The following is a 21,496-nucleotide window of genomic DNA, read 5'->3' as shown; positions in this document are numbered from 1 at the left end:
AAGATTGCACGTTTGCTAGCAGATTGGAAGGAAGTGGGGGTTTATTTGATCGCCTACGAATTCTCAGTAGGCAGGCCGCCCTCATGCCCCTTTTTCTCTGCCTCCTCTTAACGCAAATCACAGGTGTCTTGGCCTGTTCCCGAAAAAGCAGTATATCGTTTGCGTCGGCCTCATCAGACTCGTTAAAGGAAACAAAGTATTCTACCAGTCCATGGTGAGTAATCGCAGTCCTGATATCCAGAAGTTATTTTCGGTCATAAGAGACGGGAGCGGCAACATTATGTACAAAATACGTTTAAAAAAAGTTACAAACAACGCAAATAAATGAACAAAAACACAATCGGTTGGGGGCACGTCAAACGTCTGCCTTCTTCTCTGGCGTCATCTTAAATTCGACATACCAATTAGGATCTGGCTAAAAATACTTGAATCAGTTATAGAACACATTGCCTTTTATGGTTGTGAGGTCTGGGGTCCACTCACCAACCAGGAATTCACAAAATGGAACAAACACTAAATTGAGACTCCGCATGCAGAATTCTGCAAAAATATCCACTGTGTACAGCGTAAAACACCAAATAATACATGCAGAGCAGCATTTGGCCGATACCCGCTAATGATCAAAATCCAGAAAAAAGCTGTTCAATTCTACAAGGAAGCGTTTCCCAAACCTTCCATACCAACGCCCTCACCTAAAGAGAGATGAACCTGGAGAAGAGTCCCTTAAGCAAGCTGGTCTTGGGGCTCTGTTCACAAACACAAACAGACCCCACAGAGCCCCAGGACAGCAACACAATTAGACCCAACCAAATCATGACAAAACCAAAAAATTATTACTTGACACATAGGAAAGAATTAACAAAAAAATAGAGCAAACTAGAATGCTATTTGGCCCTAAACAGAGAATACCTGACCACTGTGACTGACCCAAACTTAAGGAAAGCTTTGACTATGTACAGACTCAGTGAGCATAGCTTTGTTATTGAGAAAGGCCGCCGTAGGCAGACCTGGCTCTCAAGAGAAGACACTGCCCACAAAATGAGGTGGAAACTGAGCTGCACTTCCTAGCCTCCTGCCAATGTATGACCATATTAGAGACACATATTTCCCTCAGATTACACAGATCCACAAAGAATTCGAAAACAAACCTGATTTTGATAAACTCCCATATCTACTGGGTGAAATACCACAGTGTGCCATCACAGCAGTAAGATTTGTGACCTGTTGCCACAAGAAAAGGGCAACCAGTGAAGAACAAACACCATTGTAAATACAACCCATATTTATGTTTATTTATTTTCCCTTTTGTACATTAACCAATTGCACATCGTTACAACACTGTATATATACATAATAGGACATTTGTAATGTCTTTATTCTTTTGGAACTTCTGTGAGTGTAATGTTAACTGTTCATTTTTATTGTTTATTTCACTTTTGTATATTATCTACTTCACTTGCTTTGGCAATGTTAACAAATGTTTCCCATGCCAATAAAGCTCATTGAATTGAATTGAATTGAGAGGGCAGGGGGAGGAAGGAGAAGGCAAGGGGAGGGGAGGATGTTTGAATAGTAGAAGAGAGCCTGAGAGTTCTCTTCTCTGGGTCCTACTGCAAGGCCTTTCAGTTTCAAGTTGTATTGTCAGATAAAGGGAAATTCATTTCTGGCAACAAATCAGTAATCAATATCAGCAGTACAAATGTAGTACTATAAAGTAAAGTAGAACAAAATGCACAAGAAATATAAATAAGAAGAGCACGATTAAGTAAGCTATGTACAGGGTCAGTTCCAATGCCATATTTCCAATGTGCAGGGATACTGGAGTGGTAGATATGTATAGGGGTAAGGTGACTAGTAGGGCTGGGGATTGCCAGGGACCTCACGATACATTGTTATCACGATACTTAAAGGCTGATACGAATTTCACGATTCTATATGTATTGTGAATTTATTGTGATTCGATGTTCCTAACATATTGCTCACCATATGCGTCTGCTGCAGAGAGACGAGATAGCCATGATAATTAATTTATCAGTCATGTCAATAAAAGTGCTGAAAACAAATTGGCTCCCTAATGGAGAACAAACTATCAAGGAAAAATACTGGAGTTTTGGTGCAGGTACAGCCAAGTAGCGCAAAAATTATATTGAGATATTGTATCTATATTGTTAAAAATAATTTCCCGATATGTAACTATCAATCCCCCCCCCCCCCCCCCCCCCCATCACTAGTGACTAGGCATCAGGATATACTGTATGATAAACGGAGTAGCAGCAGCGTATATGATGATTGTATATGTGTGTGTAGACTCAGTGTGTGTCAGTGTGAGTGTACCTAGAGTCAGTGCAAAAATGAAAGGGTGAATGAAGATAGTCTGTGTAGCCATTTTGTTAGCTGTTTAGCAGTCTTATGGCTTGGGGATAGAAGCTGTTCATGAGCATGTTGGTGTCAGACTTGTTGCTCTGTTACAGCTTGCTGTGCGGAAGCCGAGAGAACAGTCTATGGCTTGGGTGGCTGGAGGCTTTAACAATTTTCTGGGCCTTCCTTACACACCGCCTGATAGAGGTCCTGGATGGCAGGGAGCTCAGCCCCAGTGATGTACTGGGCTGTCCAGACCACCCTCTGTAGCGCCATGCAATCGAGGGGGTGCAGTTGTCATACCAAGCAGTGATGCAGCCAGTCAAGATGCTCTCAATGGTGCTTTTTGAGGATTTGTGGGCCCATGGCTTCCGAGTGGCGCAGCGGTCCAAGGCACTGCATCTCAGTGGTAGAAGCGTCACTACAGACCCTGATTCGGTTCCAGGCTGTATCACAACTGGCCGTGATTGCGAGTCCCATAGGGCGGCGCATAATTGGCCCAACTTCGTCCGGGTTTGGCCGTCATTGTAATTAAGAATTTGTTCTTAACTGACTTGCCTAGTTAAATAAAGGTTAAATAAAAAAATAAAAAAGCCAAATCTTTTAAACCTCCTGAGGGGGAAGAGACACTGTTATGCCTTCTTCACTACTGTGTGCATGTGTGTGGACCATTTTAAGTACTTAGTGATTGGACACAGGAACTTCTCTCAACCCGTTCCACTACAGCCCTGTCGATGTGGATGGGGGCGTTTGTCTGTTTTTGTACAGCGAGCACAACAACAGTGGCTGGGGCCTACCCTTTCCTAACCCCTCTTTAATGACTCTGTCTGAAACAAGGACAGCTTGGCCTAACTCATAAACACACGCACTGACCCAGAGGCATGGATCTAGTCTGTCATAAAGAAACCCCCCCCAGGGTCGGGCCCCCACCTGATCCCCACTCAGCTGCTCCCCTCCTCAGACCCCCAGGCAACAGAGTATGACATCTGCCCCCTCCTGTACTAAAGTATCTGGTAGTCCTGGCCCTCCTCTCCCACAGCAGAACAGAGTAGGACATCTGCCCCCTCCTGTACTAAAGTATCTGGTAGTCCTGGCCCTCCTCTCCCGCAGCAGAACAGAGTATGACATCTGCCCCCTCCTGTACTAAAGTATCTGGTAGTCCTGGCCCTCCTCTCCCACAGCAGAACAGAGTAGGACATCTGCCCCCTCCTGTACTAAAGTATCTGGTAGTCCTGGCCCTCCTCTCCCGCAGCAGAACAGAGTATGACATCTGCCCCCTCCTGTACTAAAGTATCTGGTAGTCCTGGCCCTCCTCTCCCGCAGCAGAACAGAGTATGACATCTGCTCCCTCCTGTACTAAAGTATCTGGTAGTCCTGGCTCTCCTCTCCCGCAGCAGAACAGAGTATGACATCTGCCCCCTCCTGTACTAAAGTATCTGGTAGTACTGGCCCTCCTCTCCCGCAGCAGAACAGAGTATGACATCTGCCCCCTCCTGTACTAAAGTATCTGGTAGTCCAGGCCCTCCTCTCCCGCAGCAGAACAGAGTATGACATCTGCCCCCTCCTGTACTAAAGTATCTGGTAGTCCTGGCCCTCCTCTCCCGCAGCAGAGTGTACATCCCAAATGGCACCCTGTTCTCTATATAGTAGTGCACTATATAGGGCAGTGGTCACCAACCCTTTCTGAGTCATAATTCAAGCTGAGATCTATCTCTTAGATGAAAAACATGACTTATAAAACATAAGCCTAGAACATAACCCAAGCTTACATGAAGATAAACACTGGTGTGGGATGGAAAAGGCCATGAAGGAGTAAAGTAGTACTGGACTTGGTTTTATGTAGTATAGATCAGAGTTTGGGTCAATTCCATTTCAATTCAGTCAGTTCTAGAAGGAAATTCAAGGGACGATTGTGGGACGATTTATTTTGGAGCGAATAAAAAATAATTATAATCATTTGTACACTGCAAATTGACCAGAACTAACCCCAACTACAGATTTTATTTGAAAATAACAATACATTTTTTAGCTGAATTTTTCGATAATTTTTTGGTCTGAATTCCTGGTGATTTGTCATTTTTTTCACCCAATAGAAACATAATTTTTATGCTTTTGGCCCGCCCACCGCCTGTTGCCGACCCCTGCTCTATGGCAGTGGATCCCAATTCTTTCCTTTCCGAGGACCACCAGATCTCTTGGGGGAAATGTGTGGAGCACCTGAAGTACCCTCCCTGACCACAGCATTGCAGCATTGCGTTGCGGCATTGCGTTGCAGTGCGGTCGGTGTGGTGCATACCTTGGATTTATCGAACGTATGTGTCAAACTGTACGTGTAGACGGCTTGACAGAAATGATAGACAGTGAATGTTGAACTGTTGTTGCATACATATCCAGATGATGCTGCGTACTATTTTGCGACGCTGTCAGCGTGTTCAAAGCGTTATGCACCACACCGAACGCACTGCAACTGCCTGTGCAATGTAATGCTGCAAGGCAAACGCAGCATTTCAATGGAAATGAATGTAATGTACCAACATGCAATGACTTATAAGGCCACCGAGCAAGACCCAGATGCAGACATGGAAGGCAGACAGTTCGAGTCTCTGATATTTATTATAATCCAAGGGGCAGGCAAGAGAATGGTTGTGTACAGGCAAAAGATCATAAACTAGGTCAGAGTCCAGGAGGTACAGAGTGGCAGGCAGGCTCGAGGTCAGGGCAGGCAGTATGGTCAGACAGGCGGGTTCAGAGTCAAGGGTCAAAACTGGGAGGACTAGCAAAAACAGAAATAAGGGGGAAAAAAACAGGAGCACGGACAACCACACTGATTGACTTGACAAGACGAACTAGCAACAGACAAACAGGGAACACAGGAATAAGTACCCAGGGACTAATGGGGAAAATAGGTGACACCTAGGGGTGGGTGGAGACAATCACAAAGGCAGGGGAAACAGATCAGGGTGTGACAATGACGCTGTCGGTGTGTCTGAAGTGTAAATCATGTAACGCTAATTCATAAAAAAAATATTTTGTCAGTATACCATGAAGAATAAAGGGATATAGTTCACAAACTGCATAAGAAACTGCAGTCTATAGCATTATGGTCACACAATGAAGTACAGTAATTAGCTAATACTGATTAAAAACTGTGTGGTTCGAGCCCTGAATGCTGATTGGCTGACAGCCGTGGTATATCAGACCGTATATCACGGGTATGACAAAACATTTATTTTTACTGCTCTAATTACGTTGGTAACCAGTTGATAATAGCAATAAGGCTCCTCGGGGGGTTGTGGTATATGGCCAATATACCACGGCAAAGGGCTGTGTCCAGGCACTCCACGAGGCATTGTGCCTAACAACAGCCCTTAGCAGTGGTATATTGGCCATATACCACAAATGCCAGAGGAGCCTTATTGCTTAATTCTACCCTCCTGACTCTCCTCCATGTAAACTAATGCGCCTGGGAGAGCCTGGCCAGGATGGAGCTATTCCTCTTCTTCACCTTCATGCAGAGGTTCTTGTTCTCCATGCCGCCCAGAGTGAAGCCAGTGATGGAACTACAACTTTGGCATCACCCTGTCACCCGTTCCCCATGACATCTGTGCCACCCCGCACCAATGAGAGGGCACAGATCCATTGAGGTGGCATGGTTTCCCCACGCCTACAGTAACAGTTAACATAATTACATGAGCAGTTTCACTCATCATCAATAAGCTCATAATAATCATACACCCTGTTTTGAATGGTCATGAGACAGTTATTTACAGCGACGGTTTCACTCATCATCAGTAAGCCCATGTCTTGTTTTGAATTGTCAAATGACACAAACTAGGCAAGGAATGAATAGTTTTGTACAGTGAGGTGTTGTGTGCTATATTTGGGTTATAGATTTTGATGCTGTACAGATATAATGACAATCCATGTCTGAATGAATGGGATTATTTTTATTTTTATTGTTGATTTATGAAATGGAGAGACTGCTTTTCATTCATGTGTTCATTTGAGATATACAGTATTGCAGAAGATATTAAATAAGTATGATTAAGATAAGTATAGATAAAAAGGACTTGCCTTGACTGACCTTTGAACTATATTCTGAACTCTGATTATATATCGTTGAGGTGCTATTTTGACTTTACCTGGCACCTTACAGGAGCAGAGTATGTTCAAGCTAAAAAAGAATGCTGTGTTTTGTTTTTCAGGGAAGTAAATAAGTAAAGTAAACACATTTTGTATACAATGTCTTCCAGAAATATCATTTCCAGTAAAATAAAATTAAGAAAGAATTTGAATGCAATTCTAATACACCACTCTTACAATATAAACGTCATGATGCACCAGCTGTATGCTGGAATTCTCTCCACCTCTACTACCATACAAAATTCATAATATTTTAGACAGGTTTGACAAACAATGCTATTCACCTTCATCAACCAGTTCATGCAGGGCCTAGTCCTACACAAAGCACAAGGAATTCATATCAATCAAATTTTCTTGATTCCACACATCCTCCCTCCTCGTCTCCTTCTCAAGGCACATTGGAGCAAAATATATGAGGTTCCTCCCCTCAGATCTTCTCCTCCAATATATCTTGAGAAGGAGGCAAGGAGACAGAACACAAGGAATCAACAAAATACAATAGAGATTCACCCAAGGTGTCTCATCGAGGCAAGGCACAGATTTTGAAGGGCTTTGGTCTACTGGTGATGCCCACCTGGCCCTCCAGGCCCAGCTCCCAGCCCTGTGGAGGTGTGAAGGTGAACCTCTGGAGCAGAAAGGTGAAGAACAGAAACAGCTCCATCCTGGCCAGCTGCTCCCCTGGACACATCCTCTTACCTGAGAGAGAGTAGAGCGCACATAAACACACACACACACACACACACACACACACACACACTTTTAACATGAGGATGGAGTGTGTGTGTGTGTGTGTTTGTTCTCCACTCTTCTACCCTCGGTGTCTTGGCAGAATATATGGAAAATGAAAACCTGAACAATTATGTTTACTGTATCCTCAAGACCCTGCAGTAGCACATTTCATTTTGAACAATCGTTTCTCTGGTAGGGAGGATTGAAGGAAGATAGCTTTGTGATACATGTTTGGGTGACAAATTAAGGGGTTTTGTTATGAATTAACAGTATTACACTAACATTTTACATTTGAAAGGGTAATGGAAACACTTTAGGAAGTACATCTAAGCAAAGAGATGCATTCAATCCACTAATACTAAACATGTGAATTTAACATAAACACATCTCTACATTTAGTATTTTGATCCTGGACAAGGTTTATTTGAGCTATGATCAGCGCCATTTCAAATTGCCATAGTAACGACTGACGCCAGTGCGTCACTGGCAGGAATCATCAAGTTGTCTGTGGTGTTGAGGCTTCGATCACACCGACAGCTTTTGCATTCGTTACAGAAGTACATACATTTCCAATGAAACGCTGTGTTTGCCTTGTAGCATTGTGTTGCAAAGGCAGTTGCAGTGCGTTCTGTGTGGTGCAAACTTTGGATTTATTGAATGGCCTGACAGAAATGGTAGCAGAAGGTGAATGTTGAACTTTTGTTGCATACATATTCAGATGATGCTGCATACTATTTTGCGCAACGACGCTGTCAGAGAGTGGCGCTTCGAACACACCAACATTCACCTTCTGCTACCATTTCTGTCAAGCCATCTACGCATACAGTTTGACGCATACGTTCAATAAATCCAATGCATGCACTGCAACTGCCTCTGCAACACAATGCTGCAAGGCAAACACAGCGTTTCATTGGAAATGAATGTAATTCTGGTGTACCGAAATGCAATGACGCTGTCTGTGTGATCGTGGTGTTAACTAACATGCTGCCGAATATTCATCAACTCACCACATAGGTTATTCTTAATGTTTGTACATAGGCTACCAGAGTGAGGACAGACATTTGTTGGAATAAACGTGTTGAGTGAAAAACTTAAATAGCCCACTCCCTCCCCTGTATCATATTCTGCCGTTATACAACTTTGTATACGTTGTTTGTTGGAAACCTTGTTATTTACTACGTTTTTGGAATAGATTCCTGTTGGAACGTTCCACAAATTATACCCACCCCTGAAAAGCTTTTCATCCTGGAGGAGACCGTGCAGGAGGTAGAGGAGGTACATGCAATTTCTAAGGCTATTGTTTATTTCAAGTATATGCAGTGATTCTTGAATATAACTATAGTCTAATAGATGCCTTAATTGTTTTCTACCAACAGGAAAGAACAGTTAGTACAGCATGCCAAACTGAACCCTGGGTGCCAGAGTGTTCCTGTGCTGCGATGGAGAAGAGGTCCACCGGGACCATCACTAAAGAGCTCGGGCCAGCTAGATTGCGCTCACGACCATCAGTAGACAACCGAGTCCTGCCCCTATACGCCACAGATGGAGCTGACAGAGTGAGATCAGCGAAGATCATAACTCGCTGTATGAACCTGAGAGCTCAGAATCACAGTCATCATCACAGTGCGAGCCAAAATATACTATCGATCACTTCGGGAGAGTGGGCTGGTGTTCCATAAATGGAGAAAGGAGCAGGCCATTCAACAGCAAATTCAAAGATACACCCATCCATAAAGGGAATCGGAGTGGAATTGTTTCTCCACAGATTTTTTTTACCCGTTTCAACGAATGTGTTACCTTGTCCCGTCCTGCTGTTTCAACTCTCTTTCTCAACCTATGAATCCTCAGCTATGAAAAGCCAACTGACATTTGCTCCTAAGGTGTTGAACTGTTGCACCCTGTATAACCACTGTGGTTATTGTTTTGTAAAAGGGCTTTTGTAAAATACATTTGATTGATTTTTCTGTATGCTGTGCTGGATGCTGTGTATTCACTAACTGTCTGAGTGATGGGACATTTTTATAGTATCTGTAACATATTTTGGTGTGTATATAATCTGCATCTTAACATCTTAAAGTGGCAATCAGCAGTAGAAACAATAAAGTGTCTCCCTGCTCCTCTTTCGGTAAATAGCTGAGGGATGGGACTGGAGAAATATAACCACTCTCAAATTCATAGACAGGGTTATAGATGCAAGGACTGACCATCCATGATATCAACATTGTAATTTTGTTTCTATGATCTATTTCCACTACCATGTAGGCAGTTCGTTTTAGATAAAGGCATCTGCTAAATGACATATATTATTTAAGTCTGCTTTGACAATGTGTAACCGATGTGAAATGGCTAGCTATTTAGCGGGGTGCGCTAATAGCGTTTCAATCGGTGACGTCACTCGCTTTGAGACCTTGAAGTAGTTGTTCCCCTTGTTCTGCAAGGGCCACGGCTTTTGTGGAGCGATGTGTAACGATGCTTCGTGGGAGGCAGTTGTTGATGTGTGCAGAGGGTCCCTGGTTCGAGCCCAGGTAGGGGCGAGGAGAGGGACGGAAGCTATACTGTTACATATGCCAACTAGCTGCCCAGTGTATTTACTATTCTATTCAAATAGATGGCAGCCACAGCTAGTTGAAGTCACTGCTCTAGCGACCGGGACACGGGATTAGTGCGTGTTGAAAGTAATTTTATTTTAAAAGCAAGTTTCTGGTTACGCTTGAACCTGTTGTTATAGTGGACAAGCTAACTAATACTATTTTTACAAAAGGCGCAGGCACTATATCTTGAAAGAAAAGGCTAGATTTACTAAATGAACTGGTTTTATTCAAACTCAAACCCTATGTAAATGCCTTTGCTTCTGGGTATGCGCGCCTTAAAACTTCTCTAGGATAGGGGGCAGCATTTTCACGTTTGGATGAAAAGCATACCCAAATTCAACTGCCAGCTACTCATCCCCAGAAGATAAGATATGCATATTGTTAGTAGATTTGGATAGGAAACACACTCTGAAGTTTCTAAAACTGTTTGAGTCATGTCTGTGAGTATAACAGAACTTATTTAGCAGGCGAAACCCCGAGGACAAAAAAGTCTTCAATTTTATCAATTATTTACGTTACAAAATACCTAAAGTTGGATTACAAAAGAAGTTTGAAATGTTTTGGCAAAGTTTACAGGTAACTTTTGAGATATTTTGTAGTCAAGTTTCACGAGTTGGAACCGGTGTTTTTCTGGATCAAACGCGCTAAATAAATGGACATTTTGGATATTTATCGACGGAATTAATCGAACAAAAGGACCATTTGTGATGTTTATGGGACATATTGGAGTGCCAACAACAGAAGCTCGTCAAAGGTAAGGCATGAATTATATTTTTATTTCTGTGTTTTGTGTCGCGCCTGCAGGGTTGAAATATGCTTATCTCTCTTTGTTTACAATGGTGCTAACTCAGATAATAGCATCGTTTGCTTTCGCCGAAAAGCCTATTTGAATTCTGACATGTTGGCTGGATTCACAACCAGTGTAGCTTTAATTTGGTATCTTACATTTAATGAAAGTTTGATTGTGTGATGTGATTTAATGAAAGTTTGATTTTTATAGTAATTTATTTGAATATGGCGCTCTGCATTTTCTCTGGCTTTTGGCCAAGTGAGACAGTAGCGTCCCGCCTAAACTCAGATTTTTGGATATAAATATTAACTTTACCGAACAAAACATACATGTATTGTGTAACATGAAGTCCTATGAGTGTCATCTGATGAGTATCATCAAAGGTTAGTGATTCATTTTATCTCTATTTCTGCTTTATGTTACTCTCTCTTTGGCTGGAAAAATGGCTGTGTTTTTCTGTGGCTATGTACTGACCTAACATAATCGTTTGGTGTGCTTTCGCCGTAAATAGTTTTTGAAATCAGATATGTTGGCTGGATTCACAACAAGTGTAGCTTTAATTTGGTGTCTTTCGTGTGTGATTTCATGATAGTTTGATTTTTATAGTAATTTATTTGAATTTGGCGCTCTGCATTTTTACTGGCTTTGGCCAAGTGGGACGTTAGCGTCCCACATATCTCAGAGAAGTTTTAAGGAAGAAACGACACATGCCGTACACCTCGTCTAACTCTCCCTTGTGCCCATAGGGTGAACTGCCGATAAACTGCCAGCCTGTATGGTAAGCAAACAAAATCATTGAAGTTAGTCTGATACCGAAACTAAATCACAATGTATTTATGAGCACGCCCCATTATTGGTTAGAATGAGATGTCATCAATCATGACGCTGTCTGCGATTCGAACTCCGGTCGTCTAAAGGCACTGGTCATACACATCGTTATAAGAAACTGATTATATATATTGAGCACCTACCCACTACTGATATTAACCTTAAACAATTTATAATAAAGCAAAATTTCACCAATTATTTAACTGGCATATCGGCTGCTGACTGGTCGAGTAACTTCATAAGGATTGGTGACACGTCCAAGAAATACATCGCCAGACAGACTGACAGGAACCTCTGACTGGATGTAATACATCACCATCCAGACAGACTGACAGGAACCTCTGACTGGATGTAATACATCACCATCCAGACAGACTGACAGGAACCTCTGAATGTAATACATCACCATCTAGACAGACTGACAGGAACCTCTGACTGGATGTAATACATCACCATCCAGACAGACTGACAGGAACCTCTGACTGGATGTAATACATCACCATCCAGACAGACTGACAGGAACCTCTGGATGTAATTCATCACCATCCAGACAGACTGACAGGAACCTCTGACTGGATGTAATACATCACCATCCAGACAGACTGACAGGAACCTCTGGATGTAATACATCACCATCCAGACAGACTGACAGGAACCTCTGGATGTAATACATCACCATCCAGACAGACTGGCAGGAACCTCTGACCTGGATGTAATACATCACCATCCAGACAGACTAACAGGAACCTCTGACCTGGATGTAATACATCACCATCCAGACAGACTGACAGGAACCTCTGACTGGATGTAATACATCACCATCCAGACAGACTGACAGGAAACTCTGGATGTAATACATCACCATCCAGACAGACTGGCAGGAACCTCTGACCTGGATGTAATACATCACCATCCAGACAGACTGACAGGAACCTCTGGATATAATACATCACCATCCAGACAGACTAACAGGAACCTCTGACCTGGATGTAATACATCACCATCCAGACAGACTGACAGGAACCTCTGACCTGGATGTAATACATCACCATCCAGACAGACTGACAGGAACCTCTGGATGTAATACATCACCATCCAGACAGACTGACAGGAACCTCTGACCTGGATGTAATACATCACCATCCAGACAGACTGACAGGAACCTCTGGATATAATACATCACCATCCAGACAGACTGACAGGAACCTCTGGATGTAATACATCACCATCCAGACAGACTGACAGGAACCTCTGGATGTAATACATCACCATCCAGACAGACTGACAGGAACCTCTGGATGTAATACATCACCATCCAGACAGACTGACAGGAACCTCTGACTGGATGTAATACATCACCATCCAGACTGACTGACAGGAACCTCTGACCTGGATGTAATACATCACCATCCAGACAGACTGACAGGAACCTCTGGATATAATACATCACCATCCAGACAGACTAACAGGAACCTCTGACCTGGATGTAATACATCACCATCCAGACAGACTGACAGGAACCTCTGACCTGGATGTAATACATCACCATCCAGACAGACTGACAGGAACCTCTGGATGTAATACATCACCATCCAGACAGACTGACAGGAACCTCTGACCTGGATGTAATACATCACCATCCAGACAGACTGACAGGAACCTCTGGATATAATACATCACCATCCAGACAGACTGACAGGAACCTCTGGATGTAATACATCACCATCCAGACAGACTGACAGGAACCTCTGACTGGATGTAATACATCACCATCCAGACAGACTGACAGGAACCTCTGGATATAATACATCACCATCCAGACAGACTGACAGGAACCTCTGGATGTAATACATCACCATCCAGACAGACTGACAGGAACCTCTGACTGGATGTAATACATCACCATCCAGACAGACTGACAGGAACCTCTGACTGGATGTAATACATCACCATCCAGTGGGATTTTGTGCTGTATCTACATTGTTTAATTCTCTGTAATAAACTCATTCTCAGACTCGGAGCTACTCTGTAAATTCAGCCATTTTTGGGAGTTCCAAAATTCTCTCCTGCCAGTGACGCAACAATGCTAATATGGCGATTTACAGTTACAGCTAACTGCCATTCTAAATCCTAGTGTTTCCATTCCCCTTCAAATGTGTGTTAATAATACATTACCTATAGAAAATGGGATAAAATTGTCTTTTTTGACAAATTTTCCATTTGTATCCAGGAAATGTCCAGGATTGAACTGATTAGGGGTTGCATACTCATTTCTGTCCTGTAGGATTGGTTTTAACATTGGAAGCACCATCATTCCCTGTGCAAAACAGAAGAGTCAATTTGTCAAATGTCATTGCCAGTAAAACCTTCAGTGTCAACATGCACTATTGAACCAGCACGCATCAACTCAAACATTCAGTTGATCATGTACTCCAGCAGTAGAATCACAACATATCCATCGACCCTACACCCACCTTGGGCACTAGATACCCCGCCACGGTGGTGTCCTTATTGGCCACTCTGGGAGGCGTGAAGGGGACAATGTTCCCAAACCTCTGGATCTCATGGATCACAGCATAGGTATACGGCATGTTGGCTCGGTCGTCCATTGAGGGCTGGCGTGCCGAACCTATGACCTCATCGATCTCCGCTTGCACCTTCTCTACGGAGGGAGAATGAGGAAGTTAATGATTGGCTACAGCAGATGGCTGCATAGCGCATACAGTATAATGGATTAACATGCCATAAAACAAGTAATTTTCATGGTAAGCACTAGGCTAATATAACAGAGTACTGTTAGGGCCTGTTTACGCTTAGCGCCTATTTCCTGAACACAGATGAAGCCTAGTTCTGGACTTAAAAACATGCTCAATGAAAATGTTCTATTGTGTCTGGGAAACCAGCCATTTGACACCAACATTTTTTAATACTAATAGATGTGTTCCTGCCAGTGTCACACTTTGAATGTCAGGGTACTTGGCCATGTACAGCATTGCCCAGAGAAGGGTGTTGGACGTTGTTTCTGTCCCGGCTCCAAACAGATCCACCACGCAGTGCAGCAGGTTCTCCTCAGTGAAGCCAGCCGCCCCATCCTGATTCTGCAGGGGGAATGGTCATCAGGTGATGTCAAGTTGAGGGCAAATCATCATGCATTGTCAGGCTGTTGTAACAGTCCTGACCTATTTATGTTAGTTTTTTATGTGTTTATGGTCAGGGCGTTAGTTTTGGGTGGGCAGTCTATGTTATCTGTTTCTATGTTGTTTTTGGTTTGCCTGGTATGGCTCTTGATTAGAGGCAGGTGGTTTGCGTTTTCCTCTAATCAAGAGTCATATTTAGGTAGGGCATTCTCACTGTTTGTTTGTGGGTGATTGTCTCCTGTGATGTCTTCGTCGTTGTCGATGTTATTCACTTTCGGAGCTGTTTGGCTGTTCGTGTGTTTTTATGTAACGTTCCTGTTCGTGAGTTTACGTTTGTCTATGTAAGTTTATGTTCAGGTTCCGTTCGTTACGTTTTGTTATTTTGTAAGTTTTGAAAGTGTTTTGTTTTTGTTTAGTCGACGTCTTATTTGTAATAAAGATGGCTTATTTCCCTGACTCCGCATTTTGGTCAGAAGATCCTTCTCTCCTCACCTCATCTGAGGATGAGGAAAGCGACAGCTATAACAGAATCACCCACCAAAATACAGAGACCAAGCGGTATGGGAATGCTCGACGGAGCAATAAGGATTTCTGGACTTGGGAGGAGATATTGGACGGTAGAGGACCTTGGGCTCAACCAGGGGAATATCGCCGTCCTAAGGAGGAGAAGAGGGCAGCCACAGCCCAGGAGCGCTGGTATGAGGAGGCAGCGCGACGACGCGGTTGGGAGCCCGTGAGTAAGACCCAAAAATTTCTTGGGGGGGGGGCACACGAGGAGTGTGGCAAAGCCGGGTAGGATACCCGTGCCAACTCCCCGTGCTTACCGTGGAGGTAGAAGGCGTCGTACTGGTAAGACACCGTGTTATGCGGTAAAACGCACGGTGTCCCCAGTACGCGTGCTTAGCCCAGTGCGGGCTATTCCACCTTGCCGCACTGGGAGGGCTAGGTTGGGCATCGAGCCGAGTGCCATGAAGCCGGCCCAACGTAGCTGGTCTCCAGTACGTCTCCTCGGGCCGGTGTACATGGCACCAGCCTTACAGGTGGTGTCCCCGGTTCGCCTGCATAGCCCAGTGCGGGCTATTCCACCTCGCCGCACTGGCAGGGCTACGGGGTTCATTCAACCTGGTAGGGTTGGGGAGGCTCGGTGCTCAAGAGCACGTGTCCTCCTTCACGGTCCGGTAGACCCGGTGCCACCTCCATGTACCAGTCCTCCGGTGGCAGCCCCCCGTACCAGGCTGTCTTTCCGGGTTCTCTCTCCTGCTGTTTCCTCCTCTCCAGCGCAGCCGGTGCCTAGACCACGCACCAGGCTGTCTCTCCTTCTCCTCCCTACAGAGCTATCTGTCTCCCCAGCGCCATCTGAGCCATCCGTCTCCCCAGCGCCATCTGAGCCATCCGTCTCCCCAGCGCCATCTGAGCCATCCGTCTCCCCAGCGCCATCTGAGCCATCCGTCTCTCCAGCGCCATCTGAGCCATCCGTCTCCCCAGCGCCGTCTGAGCCATCCGTCTGCCATGAGCCTGCAAAGCCGCCCGTCTGCCATGAGCCTGCAAAGCCGCCCGTCTGCCATGAGCCTACAGAGCCATCCGCCAGACAGGAGCCGCTAGAGCCGTCAGCCAGACAGGAGCCGCTAGAGCCGTCAGCCAGACAGGATCTGCCAGAGCCGCCAACCAGACAGGATCTGCCAGAGCCGCCAACCAGACAGGATCTGCCAGAGCCGCCAACCAGACAGGATTTGCCAGAGCCGCCAACCAGACAGGATCTGCCAGAGCCGCCAACCAGACAGGATCTGCCAGAGCCGCCAGCGAGCCATGAGCAGCCAGAGCCGTCAGAGAGCCATGAGCAGCCAGAGCCGTCAGAGAGCCATGAGCAGCCAGAGCCGTCAGAGAGCCATGAGCAGCCAGAGCCGTCAGAGAGCCATGAGCAGCCAGAGCCGTCAGAGAGCCATGAGCAGCCAGAGCCGTCAGCCTGCCATGAGCGTCGAGAGCCGTCAGCCTGCCATGAGCGTCGAGAGCCGTCAGTCTGCCATGAGCGTCGAGAGCCGTCAGTCTGCCATGAGCGTCGAGAGCCGTCAGCCTGCCATGAGCGTCGAGAGCCGTCAGCCTGCCATGAGCGTCGAGAGCCGTCAGCCTGCCATGAGCGTCGAGAGCCGTCAGCCTGCATGGACCTGCCAGAGCCGTCCAGCCAGGACCTGCCAGAGCCGTCCAAACAGGACCTGCCAGAGTCCTTCAGCCGGGATCTGCCCCTTGTCCCGGTGTTGCCCCTTGTCCCGGTGCTGCCCCTTGTCCCGGTGCTGCCCCTTGTCCCGGTGCTGCCCCTTGTCCCGGTGCTGCCCCTTGTCCCGGTGCTGCCCCTTGTCCCGGTGCTGCCCCTTGTCCCGGTGCTGCCCCTTATTCCGGTGCTGGTCCTTATCCTGGTGCTGCCCCTTGTTCCGGTGCTGCCCCTTGTCCCGGTGCTACCCCTTGTCCCGGTGCTGCCCCTTGTCCTGGTGCTGGCTGTTTATTTTGGGGAAAGTAGTTTTAGGGTGGTCAGTGGTGGGGGTAGACAGAAGAGGGGAGTGACTATGGTGGTGTGGGGACAGCGTCCTGAGCCGGAACCACCACCGTGGTCAACTGCCCACCCGGACCCTCCCCTGGACTTTGTGCTGGTGCGCCCGGCGTTCGCACCTTGAGGGGGGGGTACTGTAACAGTCCTGACCTATTTATGTTAGTTTTTTATGTGTTTATGGTCAGGGCGTTAGTTTTGGGTGGGCAGTCTATGTTATCTGTTTCTATGTTGTTTTTGGTTTGCCTGGTATGGCTCTTGATTAGAGGCAGGTGGTTTGCGTTTTCCTCTAATCAAGAGTCATATTTAGGTAGGGCATTCTCACTGTTTGTTTGTGGGTGATTGTCTCCTGTGATGTCTTCGTCGTTGTCGATGTTATTCACTTTCGGAGCTGTTTGGCTGTTCGTGTGTTTTTATGTAACGTTCCTGTTCGTGAGTTTACGTTTGTCTATGTAAGTTTATGTTCAGGTTCCGTTCGTTACGTTTTGTTATTTTGTAAGTTTTGAAAGTGTTTTGTTTTTGTTTAGTCGACGTCTTATTTGTAATAAAGATGGCTTATTTCCCTGACTCCGCATTTTGGTCAGAAGATCCTTCTCTCCTCACCTCATCTGAGGATGAGGAAAGCGACAGCTATAACAGCTGTGGGGAGTTTGCTGACAAAGTCATATTAAACCACAAATGTACAATTTTCTTGACGAAATTAGCCCAAAATATGACAAACTATATTAACACGGCTATCGTAATTCTAAAGAGATGAGAGTAGATCACAGGGAGTAACTGTTAAAGATAGAAAAGAGCTGAAAAGGTCCGGCTGTGGTTTTACCTTCTCTATCTCTTCCAGGTAACAGTCTATGTAGTCTCTGGGGTTGGACGGGTTCCTGTCCTCTTTGTGTTTCTCTACTTCCTCTCTGATAAACTGCTTTATGGTACCAAGGTTGATGAAGGCTGATTGGTGCCTCCCAGGCAAATAGTGCATCAGTGTGGGAAACTGATTATACATCTGTCGAAAGAACAGGAAATTAGCCTGAGAAGGTAGATTTCCTGAGGAGAATGTGTGTCCTTGCAGATGCTGTGCACTATAATTCACTTTGCCAAAGAAATACACTGATCACCCAACAGAGAATAGCAGACACGTCTGTGTCGTTGTAACCATACCCGTCCACAGAAGGTAGCAGGCAGCTGTAAAACGTCCTCGGAGCATTTCAGCATGTGGTGGAAGTGGTGGTCGTTGTATTCAAACCTACAACCAAACACCAGGGTGCAAACGATGTTGGCCACTGCATTGTTGGTGACGTCTTCAGGGTTAAAGGGCAGGCCTGAAACAGTTCAGAGGTTGGGTCAAAGGTGGTGGATAAATGAAGATGTCTTACTCAGACAGTTTAGACACAGATTCAACAATGAGCCAGATATTTCACCGGATGTATAAGTGTGAAGAATCTGGTTGACGTTTACAATCAATAACAAATACGGTGATAAGCCCAGTGGCCAGCATTGGGAGATCATGGACCGAGATGGATTTTGGCCAACATTATGAAACATTTGATCTCAATACAGTTTTCTGTTCCAAAAACTAAAATCTGTTATGAACAGATTGGACTCAGTTTTGTAGATTTTACCCTTTGCCAAAGCCCAAAAAATAAAGCATTGTTTAGAACTAGTGCAAGGGCGAATTGAGTTATTGCACATGCGCACTTCACAGAGTAGGCGTTCCCTAATGGAAATATGCGAATAAGATGCTTGTTCATAGCATTCATTTACAAGTAGAGAGAGGATACCTTGATCAGAGACGGTTGGACATTAAAGCTAAGAAACATCTGGACTTCACAATAGCAACGTTTTGGGTTTGAACGCCAGATAGCAATTAACCATACAACAACTAGCCATTCTGGATAAGAGTGCCAGTTAAACAACTGAGACTGTGGTTCATTCCCTGGTTTGGGCACCATAAAAGTGTAACATAAACGCTGACTTCACCTCTCTCTGCCAAGTAGACATCACACAGGAAGTGGCTCTCCTGGAGGATGGAGGTCTCCAGGGTCTTCTTCCCCACTCCAAAGTATTTGAGCGTGGACACGGCAAAGCGCCTCTGCTGCCGCCACATGTGACCGTTAGAGGAGATCAGGCCTAGATAACCATCATCCGGTCAAGACATAGAGACAATGACAGAATTACTAAGATTAAATATGACTAAATAATATGACTGTGTGGTACTGCCTGATGGATCATTCTTGAATTGTGGTGGTAAATGCTTTCCGTTAACTTTGGCACCATTTTGTAAAAACACAAAAATGCCAAAAACGTGACAAATAATACATCTACTGCAGTTTTATTTAACTGTTATTTAATGCGAAAACCAATGTAAGTCCTTTATACTGAAAAACATATATTTGTATGTATTGTAGAAAATACTGGGGGCTAGCTAATTGGCTTGTCCCACTGGTGATATGTAAAAGTGTTGTGAAATGCTTTGGGGATTTAGAGATATTGTTTTGAATGCTAGACATTGGGGGGAAAAGTATTCAAGATATTGTACAGATCAATAAAAACAAAGAAGGCTATTAAAACACCTTTTTTTTCTAGCAGAATGTGTTTCCTTCAATGTTATGTCATTGTTGTTACCGCCTTGAAAATCCCCGATTACAAAGATATACAAGGATCTTGTGCATTCTCTCCAGCGGCAAACTGTTATTGGGGGAGGGGTCTATATTAAAGAAAATTATGTCATAAATGTGAGGATTCCATTGATCATGTGGTGTGTCTAAATCCAAAGCGTCACTTGGTGTCAATTTAAATAAAGAGAAATAACATTGTGAGCAAAATGATTAATCATATCACTTTAGTAAATGTTTTGTAAAGGATTGTGACCTCCATTTTAGAAAATTTACCAAAAATGTCTCATTGGTGTTATTACTCTTACTGGTGGCACAATGTCATAATGGTCAAAATTATTTCAATTCATTAAACCAGGGTTTCCCAAACTCTGTCCTGGGGCCCCTCCTGGGTGCACATTTTGGTTTGTGTACCCAGGGGGGGACCCAGGAGTTTGGGAAACCCTGCATTTAGCTACCATATTAGCCTACCCAAGCCTCTGCTTATCCTGTCGTTCAGGGGGTAAGATGGCCGATCGGTGAAGGCGTCGGCCTGATCCACAAAGGCTTCCTTAAAGCCTCGGAGACCTGAGAGGAGCACACAGCGGTTCCCTCCACCCAGGTCTACTGTAGTCACATCCCCATAGGTCTCTACAAACTATAGAAAACACACTTTAGTGAGCATGTCACACTAAGCACACTAATAATTACATAATCATTTATTAGATAGGCTATCTACAATAAAAACGGATGATTACAGAATGACTAGATCCAATTGGTCACTGAGTATAGCATTTTTTGTTCTTGTGGAAAAGCCTATGGAGATGTGGGAAAAAAAATTGCTATCTAGAACCTAAAAGGGTTCTTCGGCTGTCCCCATAGGATAACTCTTTGAAGAACCCTTTTTGGTTCCAGGTAGAACCTTTTTGGGTTCCATGTACAACCCTTTCCCCAGAAGGTTCTACATGGAAAGCAATATGATTCTAGCTGGAACAAAAAAAGGGTTCCACCTGGAACCAAAAAAGGTGTTCCTATGGTGGACAAACAAAGAATCCTTTTGTAACCTTTTTTTCTAAGAGTGTATAATTTGAGCAATTACACACAACCTTATCTCTCACGTGTCCTTACCTTTTTAAAGGAGCCTATGTGGTCCTTGATGCTGATATTCAGCATATTCCCAACAAAAGGCAGGGGGAAGGGGCCTGGTGGGTAGTTCTTAGGAGGCAGATCATGGATGTACTTGGTCGCCAACAGAACCAAGAGGAACAGGAGGACCCCCTTGGTATCGATCCACTGTCCCACCAGACAGACTAACGCCTCCAACATGGTGGACAACCCTCACTGAACTCTCTCGTAATGCGTACAGTAGCAGTAGAAACCCTGAGTATAAGCCTTTACTCTTAAGGCATGTATTAGAAGATCACATGCGGTCAGCGGACAAAACCGTAAACTTTTCTCTAGAATAAACAAGTCTTATTCTGTAAGAGAACATAAATCCGTGGAGGACTGCAGTGATATAGAGCAGAGTTCAACAGCTTCTGGCTTTCACAAATGTAAACACATTCCTTGCCTTTCCGGCCAAACCAGTGAGGAAAAGTTTTCCTAAAATGGTACTTACATTTGTAGTTTGGTGTGACCCAGATGTCTCAGCCTGTTCAGACTGACTTTTACTGGGGCAATAATTCAGTCCGGGATACTCTTACATTTGTTACGCAATAGCTGCACAATGAAGGTCTCTGTGATAGGCTAGTTTTGTAAATGGGATTATGTAAAATGTTTGTACAATGAGGTTA

At 44.7% G+C, this 21,496-nt stretch overlaps 1 protein-coding gene across 1 annotated transcript; it reads right to left on the bottom strand.

Moving 5' to 3' along the window:
• Nucleotides 1–6,284: 6,284 nt before the first annotated feature.
• LOC129867390 (cytochrome P450 2J4-like) lies at nucleotides 6,285–21,476 on the bottom strand. Its single transcript, XM_055940758.1, has 9 exons — nucleotides 20,832–21,476; nucleotides 20,196–20,361; nucleotides 19,090–19,239; nucleotides 18,271–18,431; nucleotides 17,939–18,115; nucleotides 14,399–14,537; nucleotides 13,914–14,101; nucleotides 13,615–13,756; nucleotides 6,285–7,197 (listed from the first exon to the last, which is right to left on the bottom strand). Exons 1-9 carry the CDS (start codon nucleotides 21,027–21,029, stop codon nucleotides 7,022–7,024), a joined length of 1,497 nt encoding a protein of 498 aa, XP_055796733.1. The 5' UTR covers nucleotides 21,030–21,476; the 3' UTR covers nucleotides 6,285–7,021.
• Nucleotides 21,477–21,496: the final 20 nt, after the last annotated feature.

The sequence above is a fragment of the Salvelinus fontinalis genome, chromosome 12 (assembly GCF_029448725.1).
Source record: "Salvelinus fontinalis isolate EN_2023a chromosome 12, ASM2944872v1, whole genome shotgun sequence".
Classification (NCBI taxonomy): domain Eukaryota; kingdom Metazoa; phylum Chordata; class Actinopteri; order Salmoniformes; family Salmonidae; genus Salvelinus; species Salvelinus fontinalis.
Note: the sequence above shows the minus strand (reverse complement) of the source record. Positions and strands in the feature narration are given on the sequence as shown.

Excerpts from the sequence above, each read along its gene's own strand:
- LOC129867390 (XM_055940758.1), bottom strand. The coding sequence starts at position 21,029 with ATGTTGGAGGCGTTAGTCTGTCTGGTGGGACAGTGGATCGATACCAAG. Across the intron at positions 18,116-18,270 it reads CTGCTACCTTCTGTGGACGG|ATGTATAATCAGTTTCCCAC; the intron begins GTATGGTTACAA and ends TTCTTTCGACAG. Across the intron at positions 14,102-14,398 it reads CAAGTACCCTGACATTCAAA|AGAAGGTGCAAGCGGAGATC; the intron begins GTGTGACACTGG and ends CTCCCTCCGTAG.